The following is a 21914-nucleotide window of genomic DNA, read 5'->3' on the forward strand; positions in this document are numbered from 1 at the left end:
ATTCTTTGTTGAAGCACTGGATACAAAGTATGTATCTATCATTTGAAAAGACTGAATAAATTCTGGTATATGAATGTAATGGAGCAGAATTGTACCATAAGTAATGACAAAAGTGATGGGAAGATAGGGATTGATGCATAATAAGAGGAATTTATACAGTAATTCCCAAACTATAAGAATGGGGCTAACTGACATTTATTCAATATTCCTTTGGCCAGAGAAAGACCTTGTGAGCTTAAAAAAATCTGGAACATGTCAGACTTCCCATCTTTCCAGTGGTGTTGTGGTGGCATACCTGGATAAACTAACAATGGTGTCATCATTGGGAACCAATGACAGACTGAATGCAGATCTGTGGCTCCATAACAACTCCAGAAAAGAAACTACAACATGACTTTAGGGAACTGACTAAACAGGCCACAAGTGTGAAGAAAAGATTTACAGCAACCAGGAACTATGAGTTACTCCTTTGCCAAATGTATTCTCTGAACCTGAGTCCACTTCCTCTTGGACTCTGTATTTACTTAGAGAACGTGTCACAGACTTTGGGAGAATGTTTCATACTAATTATTCCTACTGTACCACTTTAGTTAATACCCTTTCCTAAAAGCTACTTAAACTATGTTCAAAGGGCTTTAAAATTGTGCATAACCTTTGATTCAGCAATACCACCACTAGGTGTATTTGCCAAAGAGATCAATGGTAGGGAAAAAAGACCTACTTGTACAAAAATATTTTTTCAACTATTTTTGTGATAACAAAGAATTGAGAATTAAGGGATTGCCCTTCAATTGGGGAATGGCTGAACAAGTTTGTTTTATTACAATTGAACATTATTGTGTTATAAACAATTATGAGCAGGAAGGTTCCCAAAAACCTGGAAAGATTTACATAAACATCAGTGAACTGAGCAGAACCAGAAGAACATTGTAGATGAACAATTGTGAATGACCTAGTTATTCTCAGTAATGCAGCGATATAAGACAATCCCAGAGACTCATGATGAAAACTGTCATTTGCCTTCAGAGAAAGAACTGATGAGGCTGAATGCAGACCAAAACATACTATATTTAATATTCTTTCTTCTTTTTTCTTTGAGATTTCTTTCACAAATTAATTAATACAGAAAAATGTTTTAGATGAATGCACATTTAAAATCTACATCTAATTGCTTGCCATCTCAGAGATAAGGGATAGGGGTGGAAGGCAATGAGGGAGGGAAAGTGGGAAGCAAGGAGTTGGAACTCAAAATTAAAAAAATGAATGTTAAAATTGTTTTTATATGCAATCAGGGAAAAATAAAACATTTTTTAAAGTAATAAAAATAAAAACTACTGAAGTCTGGCTGATTTGGGGTCTGATGACAAGAGTGCAGCCAAAGCAAACATGATGGGGTAGGGGAAGATGAAAAGAAAGAAAGCATAATATAAATGATTGATTCCTATATGATTGCTAACACTGTCTCTTGTTGCTTTGTGAGGATTATAGATCTAGACTTGTAAGGGAACTTACTGTAAAAGTCATTTAGTCTAATCCTTTCATTTTACACATGAAGAAACTGAAATCCAATGACAATCAGTTACTTGTCCAAAATCACACACTGGAGGCAGGATTTAGACATAGGTCAGTGTTCTTCATATATACCAATAGCAACTTGAGCTTTCAGACTTTCCTCTGATTAAATAAAATACAACCTCTACATTTATGAATTTGATTTCACTTGGAGTTGAATTAACCTTAGAATTCTGATAAAGAAAAAGAAAAATACTCTACTGTCATTTTATAAAGACTTTGTTCCTTTTTCTGTAAGACTTCATCAATCATCTCCAAAATCTAAACTATTCTAGATCAGTGATTCTTAAGTGGGATCCATAAACTTGAATGGAGCAAAAAAGTATATATTTATTTTAATATAATTGGTATCCTATGTAATCTAATTCATTTTATTTTGTTCATTTAAAAACATTATTTTGAGAAGTATTTCAATGGCTTCACAAGATTAGCAAAGAATGCATAAAATAAACAGATTAAGAATCCTAGTATAGGAGACCTTGACCTGTCTGTGCCTGGAGATTGAGAGAAAAAGGGTCATTAAGATAGAGGGTACTATTGATGACTTCTACTCTGCATCTGCTTGAGGTCAGGAGAGTGAAGGAACAGATGCTAATTACAATCAATGGCATTGACATAGTAATGAACAGCATGAAACTATCTAGATAAAAGGCTCTTAAAGAAAGATTACATGAAATCAATCAAAAGCAAATTTGATGGCACAGTTGCATAGCAAAACCAACTTGCTAATTTCAAAAAAATAAAAAAACAAAACAAAGCATCAGTTGTTTATAGGTGAAGAAACAAATTTAGATGATATGGTATTTCTACCAGAGGTTTTGAAGAATGGTGTGGCTACTATTCATGATTTTTAAAATGGTTTAAAAATAAAGAAATGTTAAGTAAAGCCAAAAGCAAATATTAGACTACATTGTTGCAGGAACTGTGTGCTAAATCCTGGAGATTCTGACAAAGAAAGTGAAACACAGGCTTTATCCTCAATGAGTTTAGAATCTAACATGGGACAAAATATATAAATATGTTCAAACAAGCTATATAAAGAATAAATGGGAAATAATCTTGGAAGACTTTGGCATTAAAGGAGATCAGGAAAAGACTTTTCCCAGAAGGTAGGATTTTAGGTAAGTTATGAAGGAATCCAGGGAAGACAGGAAAAAAAAATGAGGAAAGAGAGAGTTCCAGGCCTGAGGAAAAGTCAGTGAAAATTCATAAGATCAGGAGATGGTAGTCACATGCAACAGCAAGGAGGGCAATATCACTGAATCACAGAGCATATGGTTTGGAGTTGGGGAGAGGGTATAAGTAAAGATTTAGAATACTAGAAAGGTAGGAAGGGAGTAGGTTGTGAAAGGCTTGGAATGCCAAATTAAAGATATTCTGTTTCATCCTGGAGGTGATAAGGAGTTTATTGAATGAGGGAGTGGGGTGCAAGGAGAAGGGTGCCGGCATGGTCAGACTTGAGCTCTAGGAAGAACAATTTGACAACCAAAAAGAGAGAAAGAACCAACCAGCAGGTTTTTGCAATCACCCAGACATGAGGTGATGAGGGCCTACACCATGGTGGTGGCAGTGTCAGAGAAAAGAAACAAACATATATAAAACATTCTAAGAAGGTAGAATAAATAAGACTTGGCAACAGATTAAATGTGGGGGGGGGTGAGAGAGTGAAGAATTAAGGATTACTCTTAAATTATGATCTTGGGAAATTGGAAGATGGTAGTACACTGAACAGTAAGAGGGGACTCTGAAATAGGTGAGGAATAGAGGAGGCAGGAATTAATTTTAGCTGATTATTTTGGAACATCAGAATTATACCATCTGCTGTTTTTGTCATCTACACATGATTAGTGCTTAGACAAACTTGGATTGATGTTTTGCTTTATTTAACTTATTTTAAACCTTGGTTTATTTGGAGTAGAAGCATTGTTTTTAAAATGATGTACACTATGTAAAATAAAATTAATTTAAACTTATTTGAGAGAATTCCTTTTAGATCAGTGCTTTTTCAGATCAATTTATAATAACTTCCTACAGTGGTCCTCAAGGATGATCATAGATGTTTGCTTGGTGTTAGATTACTTTCTAGTTAAATCTTAGTTGATTAAGGGGAGAGATGCCCACAGTGAATATTTTCACATTTCATTTAATCATCTACCAATCAAAGCAAAGTTAACTCTGGAAAAGATTACCCAAACTGAATAAAAGAAAACCTTATAAACTTTCTAAAAATGTTAAGGTGTTGGGGTTACCAGAATTTGGAGAAAATTGTTCCTATCTTTTTTTAAAATTTATTTTTTTATTTTATAGTTTTTTTTAAACCTTTAACTTCTGTGTATTGGCTCCTAGGTGGAAGAGTGGTAAGGTGGGCAATAGGGGTCAAGTACACTTGCCCAGGGTCACACAGCTGGGAAGTGTCTGAGGCCAGATTTGAACCTAGGACCTCCCGTCTCTAGGTCTGACTCTCAATCCACTGAGCTACCCAGTTGCCCCTGTTCCTATCTTTTTAAAAAATAAGTCTTACAATTTCTAGCTCTTCAACTCTGAGAAATTTGTCATCTTTAGTCTTTCTTTACCTTATACTTAGAAAAAGAGATAATCTTATATGACACACAATAAGATATGAAAATAAATGTTGTAATATCATCAATTTGAAGTTGAATGGGACCTTAGACATTACAGAGTTGAACTCATTCATTTTACAGATGAGAAAACTGAGGTGAGGCCTAAGGGGCTAAGTGACTTACCCCGGATCCCATTATTGGCTAATGGAAAAGATTCATACTCTTACTAATTCCAAATACAATGACCAATTAATCCTCTGTGCCTGTACAGTTTAATAATAAATAAAGGCAGTACTTCACTATGTAATTGCCCCTATCTTAATATCTAATCAAATATTTAGTGAATATTTTCATGTTATTATCTTTCCCAAAATAATCCTTGCCTTTAAGAAGTTTATATTTTAATTATGTGATATAGAATATAAAACGCATTGAAAAAATATGGACTAACAGCCATGATGCTATGGAAATAGTACTAGATCCAAAGTCAAAGGCTATTGTTCAGTCATTTCAATTGTGTTCACCTCTTTGTGACTACATTTGGGGTTTTCTTGGCAAAGATACTGGAGAAGTTTGCCATTTTCTTCTTCAGAAGAGGAAACTGAGACAGGAAGGATTAAGTAACTTGCTCAGGGTCACATAATCAGTGTCTGAGGCCAGACTTCAGTGATGATCTTCCTGACTCCAGGCCTGGCACTTGATCCACTGCACCACCTACTTGCCTCAGAGCAGCTAGTTAGAGGACCTGAGTTCAAATCTTAGCTCTGATACATGCTACCTGTATGTCTTTTTTGGGATCTCTGTTTCTCATCTCAAGAAATATGAAAGTTGAACTAATTGATGCTTAAGGTCCTTTCCAATTTTATATCTATGATCATATGATTTCTATGTAGCACATGGCACTATCAACCATTCTCTCAAATACTTTTCATCTCTTTTGCTACATACACTTATTATTTCTTAGTCACTAAAGTAACTTTTTAAGGTTAGTTTTTTCTTTCAACTTTAGCTCATTTTCATTTTTGTCTCCTCTTTTCCATATCTATCTGTTGACGTTCTGCTCTGTTCCTAGGATAGAGGAAGTCCAATTCCAAGTTTACAGAGTAGATGTCTCTGGTATGTGAGGTAGACCTAGCTATCTTTGAGTCCATCAGTGCATACTTTGAATGGGTGACCCTGTTGGTTTCTTGTGGGAGGCTAGCAGCTGTTTTTTTCCAACTGTATTCTTCTCTTCCTGTGGTTGGCTCCCCTGCTGTCTCCTGTGCTGGGTCGTTCCCCACTTTAGGCCACTTGGCAGTGTGTAGGGCTGCCCTCCCACTCTGCCATTTCATTCCCTCAGGATACATGGAAGCACTTTGGACTTGTATAAGCTTTGTTGCTTCTCCCTGATGACACACTGACTGGGATACTCTTACTACTTATCCAGTAAGGCCTGTCCTTCTTGCTTTCCTTTGTTTTGAGACGCTTTATTTCCTATTTTTGTGTGTTTGGAGGGTTTGAGGAAGCTGACTATCCCTTACTACATCATCTTAGTTTCTAGCATGTAGCAATTACTCTATATCCATTCTTTTTTTTTAGCCTTCCCTTTCATCTTAAACTCAATACTGTATATTAGTTTCAAGGAAGAGGAAAGGGCTAGGCAATGGGGTTTGAGTGGCTTGGACAAAATCACACAGCTAGGAAGTGTCTGAGGCCAGTTATAAACTCAGGATCTAGGCCTGGCCCTCAATCCACTGAGCCAGCTAGCTGCCCCCCTACATTCCACTTTTCCTGTATCTTTTGAATTCCAATTCTATATTGCCAACTACTTGCCAGACAAATGTATCTGCCTAGTTCAGGCCTTTAGCAATTCTCTTTCTCTCTCCCTGGATTATTGCAATATTCTCTCTGCTTCCATTTCAGCTTCACTAAAACATAAACCTGCCCATGTGACTTGTGCTCCCATATCTTTTGTTTCCAGAATAAAATACCACCTCTTTGGGATGGAATTTGAAGCCCTCCACAAATTGGGGCCTGAAGAGATCTCCTTAGACTCATTCCAATATTCCTCTTCATACTGTCTTTGTTCCATCCAAATTGGACCTTCTTAGTATCCCCTGAACTTGGCATTTCATCTACTCTCTCCAAGCCTTCACCCAGGCTATCTTCTTTGCTTAATGTTCCAAGTTGTAACCAAGAAGAAATGAAGAAAATGGAAATTCTTTATTGAATCCCTTCATAAAGGGAAGCTTTGGATGGAGTGAGACTTCTCATGTTGAGTTTATCATGAGAAGCATGATGTTCATAAAGCAGAAATCAAGCAGAGTAGCTTTTAGGAAATGCTTCATTTGAGTCTCAGCTGGCGTCATCTTCCTAGCCTTTCCTGATCTTCCCAGTTGGTAATATTTTCTTCCTACTGAAAAGATCTTGTTTTCCTTTATTTGTGTTATCTATCAGTAATCCCCAAGCACCTAAGGGAGGGTATATTTATTCTGTTTCTATCTTTGTATTGTAAGTGTCTAGTCCAGATTTTTTGCATATAGTAGTTGATTAACAAACTCTAAGAATTAGGGAAAAAATAAGCTTGCCTCCTGAATAAAGTGTCTTTTGCTTTACTTCTTCCATTCTGTCTTTAAGAAAGAAAACAAAACTCTAGATCAATGGTTCCCAAACTTTTTTAGCCTACCGCCCCCTTTCCAGAAAAAAATATTACTTAGCCCCCTGGAAATTAATTTTTAAAAAAATTTAATAGCAATTAATAGGAAAGATAAATGCACCTGTGGCCACCACAGCTTCCCTAGGTCGCTGCAGCACCCACCAGGGGGCGGTAGCGCCCACTTTGGGAATCACTGCCCTAGAGTATCTACAAGATGAAAAATTTTTTTTGTCTGCCATGGCATTTATTTTTATAAGTACCTACTATTTGTCAGATTGTATTTTAGACACTGTTGATATGATACCTAAAAAAAAAAAAGACAAAGAAGAAATAGTTCCTGTCCTAAGGGAACATATTTGATCCTTCCAGGTGATATTACTTTCTTCTTATTCAAATTACCTTATTTTTACTTATTTGTGAGCATGTGATATGTATGAATGTATGTATGAAATGTATGAAAAGAATGTAAGCAACCTAAGGGCAGAGATTTGTTTTAGTGCCTCATATAGAATTTTGTATACACTACAGGAAACAGCACATGTTATTGCTGTTCAGTCATATCAGTTATATTCAACTCTTTGTGACTTCATCTGGAGTTTTCTTGGCAAAGATGCCTGAGAGGTTTGCCATTTCCTTTTCCAATTCATTTTATAGATGTGGAAACAGGCAAAAAAAATTAAATGACTTGTCCAGGGTCACAGAGCTAGTCTCTGTCTAAGGCCATATTTGAACTCAGGAAAATGAGAGTTCATGTTTCCAGGGACAACTATCCACTTCACCACTTTGCAACCCCAGTGAACATTTACAATGATACTAAATACAAGATAAAATACAAAGTATATACAAAATAATTTCTGGTGTGTGGGAAGGATAGTAACAACTAGTGGGGAGTAGGAGAGGCACTCTTGTAGAAAGTAGCACTTGAATTGATTTGAAGGCAGCCAGAAATTCAAAGAGGCAGAGAGTAGGCATGGAGACAGTTTATGAAAAGGCACCAAAGTGGGAGATAGAATGTCATGTTCAGGGAACAAAAAGTTGTCCATTCTGTAGAGTGAGGGGGAGTATCATGAAATCACTAGAAAACCAGATTGCAAAGAAATTTAAATGATAGATGGAGGATGATGTGGAGCCTGGATTGTTGTGAGAACTACAAATGAAAAAATTTAAAGAATTATTCATCAATTAATTTCTCATATATGCTACAATTTCTTTCATTATAGGTTCTACAGTTCCTTTCTGAGTACAGTCTTACTAAACAGGTAATAACTTCTTCCACTGAAAATAAACTTTTTTACTTTCAAGAATTCTAAAAAACAGGGTCAAAAAAGTCAGCAGTATGTGTCTGAAATTACTGTTGGTCTACTAGGACCACAGAATTTGAAACATGGACGATAGTGTAGTATGAAGTAGACTGGATTGAGTCAGAAGACCTGTATTTGAATCCCGGCTTTGCTCCAAGTGGTTTTATGGAAGTAATTTCACCCTCTTAGGTCTCTTTTCTTTAAAATATGGGGGTTGGGCTAGATGATTTCCAAGGTTTCTTTCAATTTTAAATTGATGATCACCTTCAGTTTGCAAATAAAACAGAAGTCAAGACACACTGAATAACTTGCTCAGACACAAAGATATGTTAATACAAAATAATTTCTAGAGTATGGGGATGGCAGTTGTAAATGGGAGTGGTTGGTCAGGGGAAGCCTTTTGCAGGAAGTAGCATTTGAACTGAGGTATAAAGGGAGCAAGGAATTTGTAGAGGCAAAGAGTAGATATGGAGATAGTGTATGAAAAAGCACAGAAGGGAAACAGAATGTCATGTACCAGAGTAGGACCAGATCTATGATTTCAATTCATGTTCCCTGACTCTAAATCCAGAGTGTGTTATAGCATACCATGTTAATGTACTGGATTTAAAGTTTTTCATTCCAATATTTCCCAGGACCAAGTCATCTTTTTCTATGTAAATGCTATGATTAAGATTTTTTGAAGTTAAAAGGTCAAGTTGATTTAATATTTCCATTTAACTCTATATGTTCCCCTTTCTCTCACTTGGACCACCCAAGAGGAAATATGGAGATGTTGGACATACTATTACAATATGATACCAAATAAGCTATCTCCAAATGCAGATCCTGCATTTGTACCTGGAATGTGGAATGAAGCTCCCACTGTGAACACTGTTAAAGACAATGAAAACAGGGAAGGTAAATGAAAAAATAAGACCTTCCATTAAACAAACATTTGCCAAACTTCTATTATATTTAGTGAACTGGAAAAGCAAGAGGAAAAAAGATGTCAACCAATTTTTTTTTCTTTTGGGGTCAGAATTTAGAAATACTAATTAAGCAATGATTGGCAGGAGGGACAACTTGGTGGTATAATGGATAGAGCACTGAACATGGAGTCAGGAAGATCTGAATTCAAATGCAGCCTCAGACACTTAACTGTGTGACTGGGTAATACACTTAACTATATTTATCTTAGTGCTTCATCTGCAAAATGGAGGCACCCTGGAGAAGAAAATTGCAAACCAGTTCAATATCTTTGTCAAGAAAAAACTACATGGGGTCATGCAGAGTCAGACATGATTGAACAACAACAATGTACCAGGAACTATGCCAAGGCTAGGAATAAAAAGGAAGGCACAAATAGTTCCTGCCCTCGAGGAACTTATATTCTAAGGAAGAAAACATGTTTGAATATAGGCACACACACCGACATATACATATTTTTATGTGTGTATCTATGGGATATATAGAGTAGATATGGAGAAATCTTAAGGAGGAAAACAATAGCAAATGCTCTCTTGTAGAAGGTATCACTTGAACCAGTCTTGAAAGAAAAAAAGAGATTCCAAAACATGGAGTTGTGGAAAGGAACCTCTGGCAGAACAAAGGCTCTCAAATAGGAAGGAGATTCAAGTATCCTTTACTAGGAACAGCAAGTCAGTCAGAATAAGTAAACATTTATTAAGTGCCTACTATGTCCCAAGCACTGGTACATTCAGGCCTTCCTGATATATTCCATTGATGAACCAGGAGGAAGGAAACCTGTGAAATAAGGACATATCCAAACTCAATCAATAGAAAGTTTTTGCACAGTTTGGGTTTTTTTTTTTTAAATAAATATAGTTTTGTTGATCTCTTTTGTTTTTACATTCTAGGCATTTGGAACACATCCTCCAGATCGAACCCTGCCTTTTGAGAAAGAAAAACAACTTATGTAAAATCTATCAGTGTAGATGATATTCTCTTAATATTAACCAACTTCTCTTGTGAGGGGCCATCATAACTGTTTTATTATCTGTTTTCCTGGCTCTTCATTGGTTCCTATTCTTAGTGAAAGGGCTTATCATTAAGCACTTCCTCCATGTCCTTAAAATACTGAAAAATGTTTTTGCCTCTAAGACAGCTATACTGAGTGTGCGAAGGAGTGAGAGTTCATATATTATATTATACAGAACTCTTTGCAAAACCTAGAGTGATATATAAATAAGAGTTTTTTAGACAAGTCATTTCCATTGCTTAAACATCACAGATATGGATGTGGGAAGGATATGTCCCGTCACCAACCGCCCTTCCCTAGTTCAGAGTTCACAGAATTTTTTTTAGGGGAGCGGGGAAAGGTTGCTGGGAGGTCTCATCTCTCTCCTTCAGGAAAGCAGCGCAGTCTCACGCCTGGATGTGCACAGTGTAGCGGCGAGAACGACGTGTTCTGCACTTTGGAAGCTGAGCTGTGGACGCGTTTAGTCCCCAGCACAGAGGATGCTTGGGGGGGGGCGGGTTCCTATTTCCGAGGCCCTCTCTTCTCTAGGCAATGGACCACCCACCGGCCCTGCGAGCTAAACACCCACCCATCCATAGCCATGGGCAGTTATGCACCACGCCCCCCCTCCCCCCCCCCCCCAAAAAAAAAAAAAAATCCCCGCACCAATGCTCCCTCCACAGATTCGCCCCGCCCCCATGACGTCTTGCTGTAACGCAAGAGCTTTCCCCTTCCCGCCCCCCTCACGCCCCACCACGCGATTGGCCGGTCGCGCTGACAGCGCCCCCCCGCCCCAGTCACGCCTCTGGCCCGGCGAATTTGGGAGGGGCCAGAGCCCTGCGCCGTGGGGAGCAGAAGCCGGCGGGGCGGGGCGAGCCAGGGAAGGGGGCAGCCCAGCACTCTAGAGGGGAGGCGGGGAAAGGACCCGCGGGGCAGTGAGGTGGGAGTGGGCCTCGTGGATAAAGGGGGCGGTCCAGAGCGCGGCCCAGGATTCAGCCCGCAGCAGGAGAGGCTGCTTTCTCCTCATCTGCCCTGTAGCAGTCTTTGCCTGTCCCTCAGCCGCCGCCACCGCCACCGCCTCCACCTCTCGGGTTCCACTCCCCTATCCTCGCCCGCCGCCGCTATCACCCGGGAGACGGACCTCGAGCGCCGGCGGAATCGGAGCCGGCTTCATGGCAGCCGTGAAGGCGAACTTGGGGCCGTTGGTGGGGGCCGTTGATCAGGGCACCAGCTCCACGCGTTTTCTGGTGAGCCACGGGGCCTGGGATGACATTAGGAGGATGCTGGGGTCCGGGGAGGAAGCGGAGGGTGGGCGTGAGGTGTCCTCCGGGCCGGGAATAAAGACTGGGACATGGGTGAGGAAGGGTGAGGGTGCCGGGGCAGCAGCCCGCCTGCCCCCTGCCAGCCTCTCCGGTCCCACCCTTGGCTCCCAGGCTGGGGTCAACGCCAGGTCGCAAAAGGGAAAAGCCACCCTTGGAGAAGAAGTTGACCCTTTGGGACTGTCACTGCCTGGACGCCCCTTACACCTCTGCCCCTCGTACCCAGTCTATCCACACACACCCCCCCCCCTCCTTTTTTTCCTGCACAGGCATGACTTCCATCAGGACACCCTTCCCGCCTGGGCACGCTCATCTAAGAAAAGGGCCTTGTGAAATAGGACTTTCTCACCTCTTCCCCACCCCCATCCCTACCCCCTCCACATACAGCGTTGCTGACTCCAGGAAACATAGAATTACGGGGAACCGGGGGTGTGGGAAGGGTGTATGAATGTGTGGAAGGGAGGGGGGCAGGGAGAGAATGTCATAGGGTGGCGTGCAGGGAACTTTGCACCAGGATCCCGAGTTTCTGCTCTGCCTGGGCCACAATGTATGACCTGCAGGTTGTCCTGCAAGAGGACTTTGCTTGAAGGAAATTTGGCCTCTGGGTCTCTGGATGTCCTTGGGTTGGGGGTGAAAGCTGTGTCATGGCTGTGGTAGCCTAATACGGTGCTCCCCTAAGAGCAGTAGATAGAAAAAAAGAACTCTCATTATTTGCACTGTCATTCTTAACTATTACAAAGAATGCTAAGCAGAATAAAATATGAAGTTGGTCAGTGGTTATTACTGTGCTTTATTTATGGACTTTCTTGTTTTAAGAAAACTCTTGACACTTCGGTTCCATCAGTTTGACTGCTGGGAACAGATGATTTCTCTACTTACCACAGCAAAATGCAAAATGCAAAAAAAAAAAAAAATGGTGTTTTTAGCATGTATGACATTTCTGTGGTCCTAGCCACTTTTTAAAAAAATTAAAGTGAGTTGTATACAGTAGGGAAACATACCTTAGAACTGATATAGTATTGGTTGTTATTAAGTTTATCAAATAAGTGAGTTGTTTGATATTGTTTAAATTGTTTTCAACGATACTATTTGACTAATGGGCCATTGAAGGGGGTAGCTTTTCAGTAGGATCTTATTTTATCTCTATTATCTTTTTCCGTTTATTTCTTCCTCAACCACAGGTGATCTTTTTCAGTAGATAAGTATTAGCAAAAGTTTTTATTTACTATGTTATTGGAATTTTTAGTTAGTTTCTTGATTCAAAGATCAGCCTCATGTCTTAGATTTAGTTTGATCCTATTGAGGAATTTTAGTCCACTTTTTATTTGACTTATCTTGACACTACCAATAGATAGTTGCAATGCTTTACAAAGCTCTTAAGTATTTTTTTTTGTAATCACATAGGATAAGCTTTATTTTTCATTTTTACATATACAAATAAATACAGTCCTGATTCATACTTATGTGTGAGCCAAATGTATGTCGACTTGAAATTATTTTTCAAAATCTGATGGTTTATCTTCTTCAGTACATTTACTAAGTCCATTTTAATCAGTTACAGCATTTTAATATATTGTTGCTAGTGGATAGAACTGTGGTCCATAAATTTAAATACTAACACTTATTTGGATTCATCATATCTATTCTTCAGTAATATTGCTTATGTTTTCAGTATTGCTAGAACAAAACCTGAATCACTTTCTGCATTCAACTGATTGAAAAACATATGGTTTCTCAGAAGGTAACTGTAATTTTTAAGTATTTCCATAGAAGAGAAGGGTACTTAATCACTGCAATTCTTTTCTACTGATCTACTGAAGATGAAGTTTTTAGGTACATTGAGAAGACTTGTGTCTACGAACTTGTGTAACTACTATAGCAAATGGTTTTCAAGGAGAAAGTTGGCTTTTAAATACAGAATATTCCTATCTTAGTTCTTAGATGCTGTCTTCTATAGCGCTATGCAGTCCTGTAATATAAATTTTTCTGCTATAGTTAATGAAGAGTAGATGATAGTACTCTTAAAGAATAATTGATCAGTAGGTAAAATGGTACCTAAAAAATGATCCTCTGTGCTCTAAACAAGATCCTACCAATACAGTTATTTTGATAAAGTTCTATATGCTGAATTGTTTTCTTAATATATATTGAATGTAATCTTGAGCTAATTCCCAGAAGTTATTGTACGCAATGTCCTGTGATGCAATCATGACTCAAAGTATCATTGTATATCTCCTCCCATGTTAAGAATAAAATGAGTAATAACAGTCATGCATAAGGAAACTTTTAGATTTGGGGTGATTACCTAACTAAAGCTTATAGCTTTTATTTCCATTCATTTATATTCAATTAAACATTTTTGCACTAGTGAAGACTAAAAACATGGTGAGCAATTGTGACAGTTTAATTTTTTTATTAGTCAAATGAATTTTACATATAAGCAAAGTTTTATTTCATTTATATCACCTCAGGGAAATATTTTTATTCTTTCTAATTATATGTGTAGAGCTGAATCACTAAGAAATATAATAATTGATTTATAATTTCTGAAACTTCTTATCTTTTCTTTCTCAATTTGTTATTCTGTTATTAATGGGAAAAGGATAAATTTTATTTCACTTTACAAAAGCTTTTGTCTTTTGTATCATTGCAGAATTAGCATTGGCATTCATCTATATGGTGTGTAAAGGATGAACTTCTTAGAAAACGATTTAGTATAATAGAGTTTTAAGAGGAGGGACCATTTTGTTGTTGGGACCAGTGGGTTCAGTATGCAAGGTCATTGTTTTAAATTAACTTCCTCGGTTCAATTTGGTGACTTTTTTTTTCGTTTGCTTGTTATTACCCATGTTCTTCCACTAAATTGCTTTTCTTGGGATTATTTTCTGCACTCTAAAGCTCTAGCACATTTTACCAATCTGGAAAGTCTTTTAGTATAGACCAGTGATTCCCAAAGTGGGTGCTGCAGTGATCCAGGAGGGTGGTGATGGCCACAGGTGCATTTGGGGGCGGTGAATAACTTAAGGGAGCGGTGATAGTATGTGACAGGGGCGGGCATTAAGTAATATTTTTTCTGGAAAGGGGGCCGTAGGCCAAAAAAAGTTTGGGAACCACTGGTGTAGACCAATGATTCACAGTATGCCTATCATTCAAAGATCTGCATAGCTTTATTAATAGAGCTTCATCACCAAATTAGGGATTTTTTTTAAGTCATAGTAATTCTTTTTTTTTTTCCAGAAGTAATTTTATTTTTTCTGCAATTACATGTAGAAGTAATTTTTGACATTCATTTTCTCACATTTCGAGGTCTAAATTCTTTCTCTTTTTCTCTCCCCTTCCTCCTTTCTGAGATGGTAAGCAATTTGATATGTTATACATATACTATCACATAATACATAATTTCATATTTGTTATGTTGTAAAAAAAATCACTAAATCTCCCCTCCCCCCCCAAAAAAAAAACTCTTAAGGAAAATAAAATGAAAAGTGGTATGCTTCTATCTGCATTCAGTCTCCATCAGGTCTTTCTCTTGTGTTGAACAACATTTATGAGTCCTTTGGAGTTGTCTCAGATCATTGTATTGCTGATAATAGCTGTTATTCACAGTTAATCTGCGACCAGTATTGTTGTTACTTTATACAATGTTCTCCTGGTTCTGCTTGCTTCACTTTGTATCACTTCATATAAGTCTTTCCAGGTTTTTCTGAAATTTGTCCTGTTCATAATTTTTTAGTTCAATAGTATTCCATTACAATCATATACTACAGTTTATTTAGACATTCTCTGATTGATGGACTTCCCCTCAGTTTCCGATTCTTTGCCACTACAAAAAGAGATGCTATAAATATTTTTGTATAAATAGACCCTTTTCTCTTTTTTCAGTCTCTTTTGATACAGACCTAGTAGTGGTATTGCTGGATCAAAAGGTATGCACAATTTTATGGCCCTTTGATTATGGTTCCAAAATCAGTCCGCAATTCTTTTTTTTTTTTTTTTTTTAAACCCTTACCTTCCATCTTGGAGTCAATACTGTGTATTGGCTCCAAGGCAGAAGAGTGGCAAGGGTAGGCAATGGGGGTCAAGTGACTTGCCCAGGGTCACACAGCTGGGAAGTGTCTGAGGCCAGATTTGAACCTAGGACCTCCCGTCTCTAGGCCTGGCTCTCAATCCACTGAGCTACCCAGCTGCCCCCATCAGTCCGCAATTCTTAAAGGTTGTTTTATCTATTAAGTTGTAAGAAGAATTTTCTACATTGTGAAGGAAATACAGTAAATTATATATGCTCATAGTATTGATATAAAAGTATTACCAATGTTGAGCTTTGCTGAAAAATATTGTCATTTTTACTATAATAGTTTGAAGTTTTAACTGCTAGCAGATGGTACTGCTTGTTTTGGGTGGTTTGTTATGATTTTATAGTAATTATTTTTTTAACCATTCATAGATAGAAGTTGTCTAGAGCATGTTCTAGTTATTATTTTGTTTAATGGTACTTTTTTCTATCCTGGTTATCATTTTATACTTGAATAACCTCTATTCTTTCCATTCTTATTCCATATTTGTTAAGCATTGTTTTTCCAGAATCCTTCAATTAACACTGCAATTCTTCTGTATAGTGTGGTTTGAATAGTACCTCAAGGTTTCACTTTTAAAAAATCCTTCACTGGCCTATTCCATCACATATGTTGTCATAATTTAAAAATATGGACTCTAGATTACAGTAATATCTCTAGAATCATAAAAGGTCACAGTTATAGAATACCTGTTTCTTGGGAGAAACATCAAGCCTGGGATGAACATGTTAGCATGGAGGTTAATTCGTGGGTATCACATTGTCCTTACCATCATCCTTTACTTTTCTAGAGTAGGATACTGGAAAGATGCATTTTGTCTTTTTTTTTTGGGGGGGGGTGTAGAATGGAGAGGAAAGAAGGTATAGGGCAGGGGTCAGCAACCTTTTTGGCTGTGAGAGCCAAAAACACCACATTTTTAAAAATGTAATTTCGTGAGAGCCGTACAGTGCTCACAGAGCGCGCTCCTATAACAGTGTGTGCTCCTGTAACAGCGCCTGAAAAAAAACATTCACTTTATGGCTCCTGCAGAAAGAGCCAGCCAGCTATGGCTTGAGAGCCATACATTGCCAATCCCTGGTATAAGGGAAATGCATGCTTATGGGCTTGAGGTAGAGAAGAGAATTATTAAAAATTTGATAGGAACCAAACCTTGCTTTATAATTTTCCTTAGTTAACTGTTAATAGATGTAGTTGAATATAGGAGAAAGAACATTGGCTTAGGAGTCAGAATATCTAGAACTGGAGCCCTGTCCCTGCCCTTCTATAGCTTTATGACTTTGGAAAAGATTTCATTCCTATTTCCTCTTCTGAAAAATGGCAATAATACAATATAATATATACCTTATTCATATGAGATTTTTCTAAAGTTCAGGTAGGATACTACGTGTAAATTGTAAAGAGCAATATAAATTTTTCTAGGTAGATTCTATTTATTGAATTTTTAGCATAAATAAAAGCTCTTCCTAACCAGAAAGAATCCCACTCTTATAGAGGATAGTATTTTGTTTCGTTAGGGTGTATTTGCTTTATGAAGTACTTATGGGAGAACTAAAGCAGGGGATGACATGTATATATTGTAATGGAGGGATTATGCACATTGATGAGTTTATGGAGCTCTTAAATTATTGGGGAGGCAATTGGGCAGAGTCGCAGGAGCAATGGATGATTAGAGGACCAGGGCATGGGTTCAATTTTCAGCTCTATGCTAATTACCATTGTTACCTTAGGCCAGTTATTTAACTTCTCTGGGCCTTAATTTCCTCATAAGTAAAATTAAGAAGTTAAACAAGATGATCTGATGTTCTTTTCAGCTTCAAATTGTATAATCCCAATTATTACTTATTATAAGGAAGTGAATCAAGCTGCTATTGTGGGTCATTCTGAGCATAGGCATAATAATCATAGAGAACCCTGATGATGGGGTCATTGTTTTTTCCCTCTGGATGAGAAGAATGACTAACCCTGTGGTGTAACAACTGTAGCAGAGAATATTTTGCCTTTACCAGTTAATTCATTAGCCTCTAATATATCATAAACCTTATAGACATGTGCATTTTCTTTTTCTTCCCTCCCCTCACCCCAACTTGTGAGCCTTTTGTTTTTCTGTTTTAAACTTGAGGGTGATCCAGGTATTTAGATTTAAAGGCCATTCTTTCAGCACTTAAAAATCAGTAGTAGTTTCTATGTTAGAGTAGAAAGAGTTTTAGATTTGGATTTAAAGAACTTGTGTTCAAATCCTGGCTCTCTCCCTAAGCTTTAAGTCCTTGGGCAAGTTACTTTATATTTCTCTGGGTTATAGTTTCTTCATGTATAAAATGAGATTTGATCCTGAGTTCAGGCTTTAGGTTCATGATCCTATTAGAGAAGATGGTATAATGGAAAGAATACTGCCTCTGACATTTTAGACATTACACTTTGAGCCTTGGTTTCTTTATTGATAAAATAAAATGTATAGTACTCTGTAAATTATAGAGCACTATGTAAATGTGAGGGCAACAAGGTGGCATTAGGTTAGCTGAAATATATTACCACTCCTATCTAGCTTCTATCTTGACTTAATTTAAAACTATTATAAAGGTAGATGAACAAAACCCAAAAATTATTTAAATCTGCTAAAATGGTTTTCTTTAAAGAAAATCTGATAATTGTTCAATGAAAAACAGATTTGAAATGAATAATTTAATATTTCTTATTCCAGAAAAGTATATTGAGAAGAGCATTTTTGCTGGAGGAAGAGGAAAGGGAGGTTTAAATTATGCTTTCAAATTATTTGCAGAACTATAAATGTCATCCTTGATTCTCTTCCTTGTTTCCTTTTGGCCAGATAACAAAGACAAATTGCCATGAGTCCAATAAAGCCAATATTATATTCCATGCCTCCTTTAAATTTACCCTCTACCTTTCTTATGTGGTAAGATCAACATGAATAACTTGAGTAAGCACACTATATCTGGAAGATAACTTAGAAATCATCTAGTGTAGTGATGGGCAAACTTTTTAAAGAGGGGGCCAAAGGAAAGGAAATGCTCATCTGTCAGTCTGTTTCTAAGGCAACTCTTTCGAAGTTTCATTATACTGTATCCTACTCATTGTATTAGTCAGATAAGGAATAATGTCCCGTGGCCAGATAGAACATTTCAGGGGGCCACATCTGGTCCGCAGAGCGTAGTTTGCCCATCACTGATCTAGTGCAACCCTCTCCCTTATACACAGATGAAGGAACTAAGGCCCTGAGAGACCAAGTACACGGGCAATAAGTGACAAAGCTGGTATTTGAATCCTGGTTCTCTGATTACCAAATCCTACACTCTTTACACTTAATTGCTTAATCTTTAGTGAACAGGTATTCTTTTTTTTATTTTTTATTTAGAATATTTTTCCATGGTTACATGATTTATGATCCCCTCTCCCCTGCTCTTTCCTTCCCCCTCTCGAAGCTGACAAGCACTTCCACTAAGTTATACATGTATGATTCTTCAAAACCTATTTCCATGTTCTTCATATTTGTAGTAGAGTTATCTTTTAACATCAAAACCCTAATCATATCCCTATCACATTATGTGATCGATCATATATTTTTCTAATGCATTTCTGTTCCTACAGTTCTTTCTCTGGATGTGAATAATGTTCTTTCTCCTAATTTCCTCTGGATTGTCCTGGGTTATTGCATCGCTACTGGTAGAAAAGACCATTATGTTTGATTGTGCCATAATGTATCAGTCTCTGTGTATAATGGTGAACAGGGATTCTTAATACTTGGATTTAGAAAATAGTTTATTAGTTTAGTCCCCAGATCAATCTTAAATAAAACCATTAAAGAGTTATTATTGAATTATGGATAGAGCATTAGCAGCAGCTAGATGTTGCAGTAGTTTGCACGCTAGTCTTAGAGTCAGAATCCAAAGAAGTTCAAATCCAGCCTTAAACACTTAATTATCTGTGTGACCTTGAGTAATTACTTAACCACTGCTTCAATTTCCACACTTTTAAAATGAAAATAAGAATGGCACTTGACTTTGAAGGTTGTGAAGATCTAATAAGATAATAATTATAAAGCCTGTAGCATACATACAGTAGGTGCTGAATAAATGCTTATTTCTTTCTATTGAATTTAGACTTCCAAGGCTCAGTCTTTAGATTTGGATTTAGAAGACCAATTCTGACATAGTTATGTGAACATGAACTTGTGACAAACTCAGGTTCTTCAACTATGAAGACATGGAGATGATATTTGTACTTTTCCTTTCTTATAGCTGTTCAAATGAAAGTGTTTTGTAACCTTAAATAATCCAGTTTTGAAGGGACCTACAATTTCATCAGTGGCCTCCAGTTATATTCATTGAAACCCCCTTAGGATTTGGAATAGGATAGATAGTAAGAGATGGATAATAGAGTGACTGTGCTTCGAAACCTTGTGGCCAATTTAGCCCCTTACTTTGCTGATCTCTTGGACTACTGATACACAGTGTGTTATTGGGCTTGTAATAAATATTGAAGGCTTGATGGAACCTTTCAGAGATTCTACTCTGCTCTCAGAGCCTTCATTTATCTTGTGTCACTTCCATAACTTGAAGTATTACAAGAAGGTCTTATGAGGATATATAACCTGAAAGTGCTATAATACCAAAGTCTCAGCCAATCAGGTTAATCTGTGGACTCTTTAAATCTGACATCATTAAATCAATTTAATTAAATATCTACTGGGTTTGAAATAGTATATAATGTTACATCTCTCTCTTGTTAAAGTTCTGTCATATCATGAATATTATAACATGAGGAATCTATTAATAGTGGAAAGAATCTTGAACTTAAGAGGCAAGGAGAGGCCGGAGTATGAATCCTGCTTCTTATACTTATTTGCTATTCAATTTTATTGAATTGAGTTAATGAGAAGTGATTTAGATTATATGGCTTTCTCTCTCTTTTTTTTTGTTCCTTAAGTATTTACAGATACTTTAAGAATTACTATTGTAAAAAAAAATTAGTGGCTAGGTCTATAGTAACCCTTCCACACATATAGCTATACTGGTTGGTTATAAGACTTACTGAATAGTAGACCTGTTTGTTGCCAGATCTCTTACTCCAACTGGACTTGTCTCCCTTGAACCTTTCTCTTCTCCCCACACTCTGTCCAAATGGATAAACATGGAAATCAAAACAGGTAAATATGTCAGTCTTCTGATTAAATGAAAATTCAGAATAATCCAACTACTTAAATGAATCATTTCCAAAGTTTACTCTGTCAATCGACAAGCATTTATTAAGCACTTTCTTTGTGTAAGGCATATAGTAATTTTTTTCTCAATATTTTACTTCTAATATTCAAATATTAATTCTAAGCAACTCACTATGATATGAAATGTCCCTTCCTCTGATTAGTGGGTAACTCCTTGATCAAAAGTATTCCCCAGGGGCAGCTGGGTAGCTCAGTGGATTGAGAGCCAGGCCAATCAGTAAAATGCTGTAATAATCCAAATTTGAGATGATAAACCAGAGAAGTATAGTTGTAGAAATCACATTTATAGCATATGTTTTAAAACTAACTATAGGATTTCTATCGTGGAGTGATGTTCATATACTTTTCCTTTGAAGTCAAAGATGCTCAATGACCCAGATATAATATTTTAAATTGTTCTATCTCATCATCATTAGTTTAATAGTCTGGTCTTCATTTTTTAATCCCTCTGAACTAAAAATTACTAACTATTGCATCATCTAAAAGATCTATGTAAGATTTATCCTTTTTTGGATAGGGGAAGGAGAGATTTTGGTAATTATTATCAGTATTATTAAGAAAAACATACAGTAAAACTTGCTGCATTTTGATAAAGCATAAAGGTCCCAGTTTCCCCAAAAATTAGTTATGAGGAATCCTATCATTCCTATTGTTGACCTTGATCATTAGTATGTGATTAAATGAAGAAAAGAAGGGTTTGGGTTATTAGCTGGAAAGGGATAGATGTCTAGGGCTTTTCAAATGAGATTATATGTAACACTTAAAGCAATGTAAAGTCAAGATGGAAGTAGTAATGCTGCTGTTGTTTCTACTCAAGAAAAAATAAGAGGATCAAATGTATGGACCCACACCTTTAGATTCTGAGTCAGTTTAGCAAAAAGCTGGGAATGAGACCCTTGGGAAAGTAGAGCAATATTTGTATATGAGGTAGATAACACATATCATTTGCTACTGTTTCATTTCACACAGCTATAGTGTTTTGTTTTTTTTGTTCACTGAATCATAGGATCTTAAGTTTAGATCTAAAGGAGGCATCAGAGCTCTAGTTCAACTCATCCAAAATAAAAATGCCTGCAGAGGTTAAGAAACTTAACTTGGATAATTAACTGAATTAGGATTTGAAACCAGGTCTTTTAAAACTCATGTTGACTGATTGTTCCGTTGCCAATACATTACAATTTTTAATAAAATTATTACATTTTCAGTTTAGTGTATTTGTTTTCATTATCTACATATTAATGAAATTTGGCCTCTTTT

At 37.0% G+C, this 21914-nt stretch overlaps 1 protein-coding gene across 1 annotated transcript in view; it reads left to right on the plus strand.

The window, feature by feature from the left end:
- The first annotated feature begins 11038 nt into the window (after positions 1–11038).
- Positions 11039–21914, plus strand: part of GK (glycerol kinase) — a 75897-nt gene continuing 65021 nt past the window's right edge. Inside the window, exon 1 of the mRNA XM_044669212.1 lies at positions 11039–11276. Coding sequence (XP_044525147.1) covers positions 11202–11276 — 75 coding nt within the window. The 5' untranslated portion in view covers positions 11039–11201. The remainder of the gene's footprint in view (positions 11277–21914) is intronic.

Source organism: Gracilinanus agilis, chromosome 3 (assembly GCF_016433145.1).
Source record: "Gracilinanus agilis isolate LMUSP501 chromosome 3, AgileGrace, whole genome shotgun sequence".
NCBI classification, from domain to species: Eukaryota; Metazoa; Chordata; class Mammalia; order Didelphimorphia; family Didelphidae; genus Gracilinanus; species Gracilinanus agilis.